The sequence below is a fragment of the Aythya ferina genome, assembly GCF_964211825.1.
Source record: "Aythya ferina genome assembly, chromosome: 4".
Taxonomy (NCBI): domain Eukaryota; kingdom Metazoa; phylum Chordata; class Aves; order Anseriformes; family Anatidae; genus Aythya; species Aythya ferina.
Genome location: NC_140300.1, coordinates 45,686,270 through 45,699,253, shown reverse-complemented (window position 1 = coordinate 45,699,253; position 12,984 = coordinate 45,686,270). Strand labels below are relative to the sequence as shown.

Sequence of the window (12,984 nt, the reverse complement as noted above, 5' to 3'; positions counted from 1 at the left end):
GTATTTTTCTCCTAAGGACCAAATGAATTACTGTTCGATGATTGAATACAGAGGGCATGCTAGACTTCTGTTCTATTGTCTTTTATAACAGCAATAACAAGGTACAAGAGTGATAAAATACATGTGGTAGAATTCATTTATGTATAGCTGTAAAGCATGCTTAAGGCCAGATCTTGGTTATGCTGAAGTTGAGGATGAGTTTTGTCTATAACTTAACCAGGAGGAGTCATTGGACTGGAGTCACTGAACTGGACTGGCCATGAATTGCACCCTGTGCTATAGCTGGGGGTTGCAGGCTGCAAGGGAGCATGAAAGGCTCTAAAACTGCAGGGCTCCCTACCATCTGCAGTGCCAGAAATCCTGGTTTAATGGCCTGAAGTGCTGTAAGAAACTTGAAAAAGGGATGTGATGGAGTGTGCTGCACAATCCCAGTCAGAGATATCTCTTGACATACAAAAAAGTGGATCATCTCATGCAGAAGCAGGCAAATCCATACAGTGCTTTAAGACAGAAAGGAGCAAAAAAAAAAGGGTCTGAACTAATGTGCATCTTTTGGGCCATCTGTCACCTTGAAGTTCTGATGTAAGTAACTGGTCTAGGGTAAGTTTTAGCCTTATTTGCTTAAACTCTTTGTACACAGTTTCTTTCCCCCCACTTCTATGATTGTGCCCTCACAAGCCATGTTTTCATTCAGGTGAGTTTACTTCAGTCCCAGTTCAGTACCCTAATGCCAAAATGATTCCTCTGAGGGCCAAGAGGTGAGTGCAACACTAAGGTGCTGAGTGGTCTTGACCACATGTTTATACCAGTGAGGAAGGCAGCTGGGGCCTGTTCTCCAGCCTTGTGGCCACTGACTTGCCACAGCTTGTGTCCATACACACAAATTCATTTGTCCCCCTTCCAAAGAAACAGGATGAGCTCATCCAGACTTTGCTAGGAATAGTCCCTGGTATGTCCTGCTTGGCTGCTGTCAAAAACATGCCTAAAACTGTGCCAGATGTCCAACAGTACAGGCAGCTGTGCAGTAGCACACCAAACCCCCGCCCTCCCTGGTTCATGACTGCGGGTATAGCCTACAAACCTGGGTCAGGGCAGGTGATCGGTCTCACAGGTCTTCTTGGGGAACTTGACTGGGTTTAAACTCCCATACTTGGTGGTTATAAGGTTTCTGAAGTTCTGGTTAGGTCTTCAGGCATTGTACTCACAGGCAAGAAAAAAGGACTTTTCTTCAAAGAAGTAGAAAATTAAGCCAGATGAAGAAGAGAAACCTTTCAAGTATCTCCAGTAGTCACAAACTAAAAATGCAGTCTATTTTATTGTGTACTTATGTTTACAGATATCTCAAATCTTATTTTAAAAGTGAAAAAATTCCTGATGGCATATACCACAAGAAAGCCAAACTCAGCACAATTTTTTTAATCGGGGACTTTGTGCCTTCAGTTTTATTGCTGTAATGTACAATACTTCTTTGTTTGCCAAATATTTAAGCTATCTACCCCTCAGCTGAAGAGCAACAGCTTTACACTTCAGCGTCCTATGTATTTGTTTTTTAGTGGCTGGTGAGGCAGCACAGCCTTGTTGCAGTGCTAGCATTGCCTGTCAGAGTTCATTCCTTGGGCTGTGGATGGAGGGTTGGTGGGAAGTCTCTGGTGGTCTTGGGGCCAGACAACTCTGGCGGATCATGGCTGTCCCCCCTTGGGTCTTGGAACTCAAAAGATGGAGACCTCAGCTTTTCTGGGCGCGGAGCTCTATCATCTTCATAGCAACAGTATGTCTTTTCATCCAGACAGTACTGTTGCAGCTTGTGACCATTGTTTTTCCTCCTGCCCTGCACCTGAAGAGGGACCCTGATGTATTTTCAGTAACATCCTCTTGGATAATGGAGGGCTTCTAGTAGATCTCCCTGCAAACCACCTCTTCTCTATGCTAAGCAAGCCCACTTCCCTCAGCCTCTCATAGGGCATATGTATATTTTATGGGCAAAGCCTTCTGACATTATAAAAACATTTTAAAAGTATTTTTAATGACTGTTGACTTCTGCTTTGTTGGTGCAGGTGGACATCCCTCTGAATGAAGTCTTGCTTTAAAGTAGTTGTTTACAGTGTTTGGGATTTGCAGCAGTTTTCATGCTGCTTTTTAAATGTACTTAATAGAGCTGAAAAAATGTTGGTCTTGTTGTTCAGCATCTGTAACTCTATCCAAGGCTGTGCTTGGGATCAAGGGAACCTGGTCTCTCCCAGGAACTTACTGCAGTCCATACATCCTTTGTTTCGTGCTGTGCATGCAGGTGATGGCTGTGTTCAGTGGTGCTGGCAGATATCTGGCTCTGCAGAGGACTGCAGATTAAAGCACCCTCTAGCCCTTGCCTTTCATGGATCACTGTGTCACCAAGCCCTCGATTAAATTAAGGATTTAATTAAGCTCTGGGAAATCTTTCAGACAACACTTTCAGTAAGAATGTCCTGCATCACTTCTCTATGCACATGTAATATTCATGATAATTCATCCAAGAACTGTGTGAATTACCTCTGCTGATAAAAATAACAGGAAGGGAGAGTAGCTTAATGTATGGCCTAGTGACATGGCTTAATGTGCGTGTCTTTTCCAGTTAAGGGATGTTCATTTGATTGAGATGATTATTGACAAATAAACAAGTATGTTACAAACATGGTCTAATCGATCTTCTATTCTTGTTGCAGTAATTATGCTGTCAACATCTGAGTTGTCATTTTACAAAATGCAAACAGATAGCTTAGGGCATGTTTGTACTCATAGGGCATCGTGTGTATGCATGTTTGCTTTCAAAACACAGGCATCTTTAAAACAAAGTCTATTTCAAAGGCATCTTTAAAACTGCCTTCATTTTTCCTGTTTTCCTGCAGGTCAAGGCAACAGATGCTGATGCTGACCAGTTTGGTGAAATTGAGTATTTTCTTTATGATGGATTCCATTATTATGAAAAATCCAAAACCTTCCAGATTGATCCCCGTACTGGTCAAATCTGTGTGTCTCAAGATATTGACAGAGAAGGAGATCCAACTACTTACGATCTCTTAGTAAAAGCTGTGGATGGGGTAAGTTTTGCCCTTCTGTAATGCCAGGTTTGTGACTACATCTGCAAATTTGGATGTGCTGTGTGTGTACCCTTACAGGGAAATGGAGTATGTGAAAATTGCATGATTTATGAATAAATTTTCTTGACTCTACAGAGGACAGAATGATACTTCACTAAACAAGTTTTGACCTAAACTGATAAAAGTTCAAAAAGTTCACTGTGCAATCCAGAGTCACTCCTAAATGAGGTATTAAAAAAACATTTCTAGAATGTGTTAGTCCTTGTTGATTTTCCTGATCCTTTCAGGACTGGTGGACTTCAACTGCAGTGTATTAGCTGAATTAAGTGCTATCATGGAGTGCCTTCATTTAGTTTTGTCCTAGTTTGTATGCTTTGAGGCCAGTGTGAACCAAAGCAGGGTAAAGGAGGAGTCAAAAGAATGGTGAAAACAACAAAGAACATTATGAAGAACAGGCCATTTCCTTGGACAGGCCAGTGGACTGAAAATTCAGAAGAGTTCTGCTTGTCAAATCCAGATGTACACTGGGGTAAAACTGCCTAAAGCTGTAAAGAGCGCTATGCAGTTGTTCTTTTAGATTGTCTTCCTTTGAAACATACTGTGGAGATGTTTGTTCACATCACACATCAAGCTGCTCAGGGGTGGACTCTATAGGGTGACATGTAACAGAAGATTTTGGTAAAGTGTCTCCTCAAAAAGAAGGGGAAAATAACTCTCTGCTTCATTTAGTGATGATCACAAAACCATCTGAAGGCTGTTGGCAACAAGGTGCCCAGAAAGGAGACCACTCACTACTTTTCTTACTTTCTTTCACAGTGAACTGTGAGAAGACTGAAGAGAAAGGTTACTGGCTGTTTGCAAACATCACATTTAACAACTGTTTTAAACTGAGGGATTCATATTATTCAGGTCACGTTTTACAGTACAAGTTGAGCTGAAAAACATCAAAAAAAATTTGTCTATAAAGTTTTTATTTTGTACTTCAATTATTATGCTTGCATTTAAAGTAGTCCTAAGCTATCTAGTATACACTTTTTGAAAAAGCTGTTTTTTCTAGAAATAAGTTTTTCATAAAACATATGTGCTTTTCATTATAATTCTCCAAATTTCTTCAGTGTATTGTGATTTCTGTATTCGTGAGTAGATGGACTTGCTGCAGTTGGTGCTTGGTGCTATTTGTTGTGTTCAGAGGATGTAGTGGTCAAGGGTATATTTGTATGCTGTTGAATTTGGATGTATGTGTGTAATGCACCTGCATTTTTCTTTAACAGTGACTAATCAGTGTTTATTTCAGAGGCTACAGAAGCATTCTTTTACATTAATACTGCCTTTCGCAATATGTTCTTTCTATAGTTTTCTTTTTGAGGAGAAATAGCATCATATCACTTTTTGTTTGTTTCCTGACATACAACTCTATCTTACAGATTACTTCTGAACTTAAGTCTTTTTTTGGGACAATGTCTGAAACTTCTCCAGCAGAAGTCTGTGGCCATTTTGGAATTTCTCTGGGATGTAATTTCTGTCTTCAAAATTCCTTTCTAGGCAAAATTTCATAGTGTACACCTAAGTACAGATATCAAAAAGTTGAAGAATAAAGCAGTCAATAATACTATACAAAACACGAGAAAACTACTTTGCAATAGCTGATAGCTTCATTTTTCTCCTACATCCAGTGCTGGTTTTGTGCAGGTCCTCACATGTTTTGGATCTGTATAAAGAACATGTACGTTGAAAATCTAAAAGAAAATAGGTTTACATGATTTTTTTTTTACATGAGAAAAGTTTTTTTTTTTTCTTAAATTGTTGCTTTGATGATACTCTTCATGTCAAAAGTTATAGGAAAATGGGCAATGCATTGAAACTATAGATTGTTTCATTTTTAAGATAGGTCTGTGATTTATCTCCATTTAGGGACCTTGTGTTTTCAGTAGTTCAGTAATGGAGAGGAGGATTCAATTTTTGATTCCCTTGTCTGTGACAGACAAGACCTGATCTTTTTACTGGAACCCAGCACTTTACAGTTTCTATTGATTGCACTTCAAAAAATTAGGTCATCTGACACCTCAATACTGAAGCACCAAAAATCAATATTTGCCTTTCAAAATTTCCAGTATGCCTGAAAAAATGCTGAGCCACCAGCCACCTCTACAGCGGAACTGTAGTGGGTTATTTTATCTCCTGGCACTCTGCTGCTGTTCATGATGGATTAAATGTGTTAGGTGTGCAGTTCAAGGTGGAGGCTGTGATCAGGGGAGAAACACATACAAAGAAGTTGGGGGAAGAGTGAAGGGTCACTGTTGACAAAGAGGAGGGAAGAGAGATGAAGAGGAGAGAAAATAACAAAGTTAATTAGAAATGAGGAGAAAAAGTGTTTTCCAGGTGGTGCTCAGCTAATCTTACAGCAGGGCTATCAGTTTCTTCCACCTGTTCATGCCTGCTCCATTACATGGTTTTGGATCTTGTTGGTTTTGTCTTTTATGCCCTATTTAGAAGCAGTAATGGGAGAACTGAAATGGCCCACAAGAGCCCATGGACAGGAAGGCACAAAGCACGTTCTGTTAAACTAGTGTTAAATAAACATCCTGTGAGTATGTGGGAGCCATCGTACTGACTTAAGTGGGGTCATAGTGTTAGCTTTATCAACTGACAGCACTGATTTGGGTTCCAAAGTCTCTCACTTCACACGTGTATCTGGTCCTCCTCCTTGAAATGCTTTTATATGGAAAGAAGTCATGTAGCTAGCTTATAGAAAAGTTTGCACTGTATCCATGGCATCTGCATTTAGCCCTACTTTTGGGCCTTTGTACATGGATTGTGGAAGATAGACATTTTGCTCCCATAGCAAGGGTCACACGCTTGTCATTTGCACACCAGATCTGACTGGAATTACACCCAGCTAGTCCCAGCTGCAAACAGCTGTGTTTTGCAATTGTGACAGATCAGAGTTTCGGTAGGCATTTCAGGAGTCTTTGAACTTCTAGTCAGATACTTTCTTGTATTGATACTAAAATTGAAATGTTTGCCTTCATCTGATTTTATTTTAAAGAAATTTTATTTTGGAAAACTTCACAAACAATTGAGAGATTTAGATCAAACTTCCTGTGAAATCAAGTATTACAAAAAGAAAATATGGAAAAACAGGAGTTCTAGTAAGTGTTTTCAAATGCATAGGGAACAAAGTTGCTACTACTTCCCATTTGAATGTGTGGAAGTTAGATCTGATAAGTTTTGCTGCTTATGTTTTTTGTTTCTTTTTGAAACATGACTGGGATGGGTACTAATACAGTGTGTTTTCCTGCTTGCCCAAGGGTGTCCAAACAGTTACATATGCAAATTTATGCTTCCATTACTCCTTTTAAGTGATTCTATCTTAGTCCTAACATGAATTCATTCTCATACAGGAAAGCTTATTTTTTACAGCATATGTTTTTGCTGCTGTATGGTGGCAAACTTTATTGCTATGTATCATGCATATTTCAATCCTATTGTTTATTTGCATTTTTATGCCTGTCATCTTTCTTTTTCTTTCAACAATAGTAATGCTTGCAGATGTTTAAAAATCAAAACAAAAACAAAGCCTGTTATGGTCCATGGAAACTTAATTGGAATAATGCTAGTTTAAATTCTACCTACTGGCACCTATATCATCTGTTTAGGGACAATAGTTGTCTGGTTTTCAAAGCCAAAATCTCCAAGTTGCACAATTTTGGGGTTGGTGGTGCACAATGAGAGGCCTTCAGGAGCATGTCCAGCTTCAACATTCTGAAGATCTGGCGTATGCAGTTTTTCCCCTCAAAAATGGGGAAGACCTATGCTTGCACAGGTTGCTCTCATGGATTTTCCAGCTCCAGCAACAAACACCTCTCTAGATAATGCAGTGCACGTACAAGTCTACCATTTCTTTATCAGCGTGCCAGGAAGCTTCAAAAACTGCAGAGGACAGGCAGGATGTTGTGCTTCTATGGCCCTCACAGTGTAAGGGGTGCCATACCACATCCTTGCAGTGGTGGGATTGTATGCATCATTATGGGCTTAAACGTGTCCAATCCCAGCTGGATCTGTGTGGTTTCTGTAAAGTCTCTCCATAAGACTAAGTTTGTTAGAAGCACATGCTTGGCTATGGCGGAATCCAGGAGAAATTTGTATGCCATGATGAGAGTTCAGATGATGGAAAAAACCCCAAACCTGTTTTTTTTTTTTTTTTTTTCTTTGTAAAAGGTGGGCTACTTTGTTTTTGCCCTTTCTTGCAGGTGAGGTTCTTAAGAGCTTTGGTAAGGCTGCCCTTCATTAGGATTTGACAGCTGTCACTGAATGGTGGTGGTGGGCTTGTTTGAAAGTCTGTGCTACAGTGACTTCTCATCTTGCTTGTTTTCCTCTGGAAGTGAGCCAAAGATAATTGGTTCTGCCTTGGCTCTGGAGTGTGGGTGAGTGTCCTGCAGCCCTTGGGAAGCCTTGACTACTTAATCTGGGATGCAGTGGGGAAGGATGCTATCCTGCGTTCTCATCAGCTAGTCTGGGCTCCTTCTTCCCTGTCCTCCCGCTTCAGGCTGCTGGCGGACAATGACACAAAGAGCTCCTTTAATACCCTGTAACCCAGATACGCCTACTATTTGGGGTCAGAGGGAGCAAAGCAGCCTGCATATGGCATGTTGAACCTTTTGCAGAGATAATGTAGCAGCTGAAAAACTGAAAACCTGGAATGCCATATAAAAGAAACAAGAATGCTTCTTTTCATCTGTGGTTAATTAATATTAAGTTAAGGCTTAATTGGTAGCTTTTCTAGTTTTTTTATCTTTGAGTCATTAGTCGTCATCCTTTTCTGAAAAACTGCTTTTGAATAGATCAGATTTCTTTTGGATGCTGAAAACTACTTCAAAATCAGATGTCCTTGTAGAAACTAAGACTTTTTAACGACAGTTTTTTAAAGTAGATCATAAAGTAGTCACATCTATTTGCATATACAAGTGCATCTGCTAAATGTGAAGGTATGGTTTTATAGAGCATTATGAATCACATCTGTGTGCTGCATACTCAAAATGGTTACTTACTGAATTTACTCAGGATTATGTGTGGCCTTACACTGGGTGTTGTCACCTGCTCCTTGTTATGAAGCAGTTTTTCAAAACTCAGCTAAAATACTGAGAATGCTTGCATAGCCAAAGTGCACATATTTAAAAAATTAAGAACAGAGGAAAAAATTGAGCTTTATGTATTGTGCATTAACTGACCTTGCTGTCACAGAATACATGGTTAAAGCTGCCTTGCAGTATTACACAGTACCACAGTACTGTGCCTGGGTTCCTGCTGAACCATGCATTTTGTAAGTAATTGCATATAAAGTCTTTGAGTTCTGTTGTTCACAACAGGAGCGTTGGCATACTGTGAGACAAATAGGTAAACATCTTACCTGAACAGTAAGAGTATTTTTTAAGATCTTTTCCTTTAATAAAAATAAAAACCCTACTAAAAAAAATAAAGCTGGCATAATTTTCAATTTGTCTTGAGATTGTAAGTGAAAGTTTTATCATGGAAAGAAGAGATCAGGTTTAGGCTTCAGGGCTGAAGTATAGCAGTACTTTTACTCCCCCCCCCCCAAAAAAAAAAGTGTATCTTGTCTTTCAAACTCATTTACAGCAGATCATGAAATTGCCTACCAACACAGAGTATGCTATTACTAACTTTTATGTTACAGCTCACTTTTATAGAGGTACATGAACAACAGTTCATTAAACACTTCAACTCGGCCAGTTATGTAGGCTGATATTTATTTAGGTTCTGAAGAACTTCTAATGATACTGAAGCCTCATTGGCTCTTATGCTGTCTTTGAGTATAGAGACAGATTTTGCTCTTCATCCTTTTTGTTGTTGATTTTATTTTTTTTTAGCAAACACAATACTTGTCCAGTTTTCTTTGTATTTTACACTGAAGCAATTAATGTAGAGATAAGCACTCAACACTCAAAAGCTTTAACTTCTTTAGAAGCTTTGCTTGTGAAATAATTGGCAGATCCTCTCCATTTCGACAGGATGGGGACTTGAAGATTACATACCATCTTCTAGGTTTAATAAAGAAAAGAAAACATGTTTTCATATTAGAGATCCTGTATATCACAATTCAGTTGGGATCAAGAATTTGACAGCACCATTCAATGATCAAAAAGGTTGGATACTGTAGTGGAAATCTTGACAGATTCTTAAAAATTTTATGTCAACAAGACCAAACAGAGCTATTCAAAACAGCATTGCTTCTACTACTTGTTAATCTCAAGCATCTCTCCTGCTACAGGCAAATATTTTTTTAAAGATAATGAAGAGGGGTACTAATAGCTTTATATTTTCTTACAAGTCCTGTAAAAGAAAAGAAAATATATCTCATGGTTATTTTGACTTGGTGGTAGCTTTGTATGTCCTATTCTTACTGTATGGGCCACTAGAATCACAGGATTCTTATACTAGCCTACATAATTGTTAGTTTTTGTCACATCAAAACAGTAGTTAAAATATCTGAACATTTGAGAAACAGGATTTCAAAATGAACTGTGGCTTTTTGTTGCTTGTAATATGTTTTGACAAATGTAATTTTCTGTCAACAACATACTTGTTTAAATCAGCCTTCATGTTTTGGAAGATCAGCTTTGCCTCTGAGTAGATATATCCATGTGTTTAGAAATAGAAGCAGTTTATTCCTTCTCACTGGGGATGTTACTTAAAGATTTTCATAGCCAGAGCAAGAACTGGGCCATAACCAAGTTAATATTGCTCTTGACTCATGTGAGGGAATACACTGACGCTTCAGGAAAAGTAGGGTCTGTCTCCATCATAAGATTCGGTCTCTTCTGGGAGATTAAGTAGTTAGTAGGTCTCCAACTTGCTTCTCCCATATCGCCAGACTGACTCTATTTCCAAATATTTTACAGTCTTTACATAACACCATAGGATAAATATAAATCCTCTGGAGAGGGTTTTGGTTTTTCATGTCTGTTTAGCAATAATGAGACTTGGAAGAAGCAGCTAAACACATTATCATGAGCTTTTTTGCAGTTTGGTTTCATGCTGCTCTAACCTTTCCTCTTTTTAGATGTTTTATAGTCTTGACCTAATTTCTTCCTTGGCCCACTCACTTTCCTTAAAAACATTATTTCTAATTCCTCTCCTAGAATACCTGAAAGCTGTGGAGCTGCAGCCCCAGGGCATCTTCTGACTGGGCTTCAACAGAGCACATAGGTTTTAGGTCCTGTGCAGTGATCTCCTTCTCAAGGAAATCAAGACCTTGGGGAAATGCTCACACTGCAGCGGGGTTGGGGTGGAGGCAGTAAGCCCACTAAATACGCGTATCTCCTGTTCCCCATTTCAGTGCTGTGATTCACAACTGTTCTGGCAGTCCACAACTGTTTTGTACAGTGCCTTGCCCTGCTCCCCAGGTGCTGGTTGACTGCTCCATGGCTTGTTGTGGCCTTGCTTTCCTCAGAAGAAAACCCAAGTGTGCCACAAGGAGGATGTGGGCCAGATCTCCTAGTTTTGAGGTGAAATATAGGCACAGTCTTAATTTTCTGAGCTTTCATGGAACTACCACCCAACAGGGATACTGCTACTACACAAAGTCAAACAAAAATCCCGATGGAAAGCTGGGGAGAACGCTAATATTTTCTCCACAAAATTAATTCTCATCTTGTGTGAGTAATAAACTCAAAAATAATTTCGGAGACATTCTTACACTGCAAGAAAAAATAATATTGAGTTTAAATCATTAGATACTGTTAAACCCAACCTTCATGAAAGTAATCAAGACATAGGATATAGATGTTTTTTATATCTCTACAAGCTATGTTGTGTATCACCAGTACTGCAATTGCAAAATGAAGTTTGGATGTGCACAGCATAGCTTGTCATTTGTATGTGCCAGCATCCCGTCTGTCTCAGCAGTTTCTGTAAGTGACTAATTGATCCCAACACCATGCTCCCAGGGTCCTTCCTCCAGCTGTGCCTTGATGCAGTGTGTGTGGTGTGTGCAAGGTACACATGCATCTGATGGTTTAAGCCTATGTTATACACATCACTGCCACAGAATTTGCTGTGAGTTTTTATTTTATATATTTTTAAGAAAATACTACCTAAATATAACCCCTCCTCCCAACTGATCTGCAGGGGCTATGTGGCTATGAGAGACAAATTGCCATTTGTTTCACTCCAGGGCCCTGTGGGGTCAATGCTTCAGCACCCACAGAACTCTCTTCCAGATTGCCACAAAACTGTTTTGCCATGGCAAATTATGATTTCACTGCAGTGTAATGTGATAAGCCAGTTTGCACTTTCTTCTTGCTTCTCCAATTTTGCTGTAGAGCTAAAGGTGGCTTTCTGTCTGCCCAGGTGGTATTTAGGGGAGGTCCATGTGGGTGCCTGTAGCAACCCAGGTGAGAGCAGCCTAGCAGCCAAGCCTGGGATGGCAAAGAGGGTCATTTACTGAAGCAATGCATGCTGCCTGGCGCTTTTCCCAGCTATTAGCGTAGGGGAAAGAAACATGATCCGAAAAGTTGAGCCAAGCCCCCTGGAAAGCATGGTCAGACCTCTTCTCCCTCAAAATCACAGGCGTGCTTGAAATAAAATTATGTAAGCAGTTATGAATTTGACATGAAAAAATATTTTCAGCTATGTGCTTCAGTCGAATTTGGTTTTGTTCTGTCTGTGTACGTGAAGTGGGGGTACATAGACATATATATTTACACACACATGTGCATGTACTATATAATTTGTATATGGATGCAATTTACATTCATATATACTTACATATTTATATACAGTGTGTGTGTATGTATGTACACATAAGTATGCTGCAAAGCTGCTTAAACCTGCCAGGGTGGTAAATTGAGAATGGATCTTCCATGCAGCAGCCTGGCAGGTAGGCTTCTAGCTGTCCTGCAGTGGTCTGCTCTCAGCCTCTGTTCCTAATCAGTGTTGCAAAAGTATTGTATTCACTGTTAAAATGGTCACGCTTTTAAATCTGAAAAATTCATAGACAGAAAAAAGTTACTAAGCCCTGACTTTTGTCTGTGAAAGAATAAGCAGCATGTAGGTGATTAATGTAAACAAGTGTGAAGTCAGACTAGCAGAAATTGATGTGTGTACTGCTTGTTGGTGTTAACAAAAGTAGTTTTGTGTTCAGGCTTTGCACTGTATTCTGTTAGTGAGCATACTGAAGCTGTTCTCAGTGTGTAGCTGGCCTGAACTCAGTATTTTGGGATATTTACTGTGCATACCTTAAATTGTTCTTGATAGACGTTTTCATCGCTCAGTTGTGTTGCAGTGTGTTCTTGAATGATGTGCTGAAGCTAGATTCATGTCATTCAATTGTATGCATTTATAATTATTTTTTTCTGATTTATCCAACAGGGAGGGCTGAGTGCCCAAGCTTTTGTTCGTATAGAGATAGAAGATATTAACGATAATCAACCTGTTTTTGAACAAGCCACCTATGTGACAAGCATCAGCAGTCATGCACAGCCAGGAGCAGAGATCATCAGTGTTGTTGCTACAGACAGAGATTTGGGAATATACGGAGTAGTCACGTATGAACTGGTCCCAGGAGAATTTTCTTCTCTTGTCACAGTGGATGCCACTACAGGTACTTTGTGTGATTCAGAAAGGTTATAATAATATATATATATATCTTCCTTGAGGACGTGTTGTTGTGTGATTTCTTTCTTTCTTTTTTTTCCTTTTTTTCCACACCTGGAGTCATGTCATACAGCTGAGACTTAACTTCTGCTGAAAAGTAGTTCTAGAGGAGGATGGAGGATTTAGGTTTATCACGAAGTCTTTTTATTCACTGGAATAAACAGGAAAAAGGGAAACAGTACTTGTCAGTACAATACAGGACAAGCAATTGTGTCACTTCACCAGTGTTTCAGACAGA

General features: G+C 39.5%; 1 protein-coding gene across 1 annotated transcript in view; it reads left to right on the top strand.

The window, feature by feature from the left end:
- The window catches only part of DCHS2 (dachsous cadherin-related 2), a gene marked incomplete at its 5' end in the record, with an annotated part of 107,092 nt that overhangs the window by 37,342 nt on the left and 56,766 nt on the right, over nucleotides 1-12,984 (top strand). Inside the window, 2 exons of the mRNA XM_084517974.1 lie at nucleotides 2,883-3,074; nucleotides 12,462-12,693. Of these exons, the coding sequence (XP_084374100.1) occupies nucleotides 2,883-3,074; nucleotides 12,462-12,693 (424 nt within the window). The remainder of the gene's footprint in view (nucleotides 1-2,882; nucleotides 3,075-12,461; nucleotides 12,694-12,984) is intronic.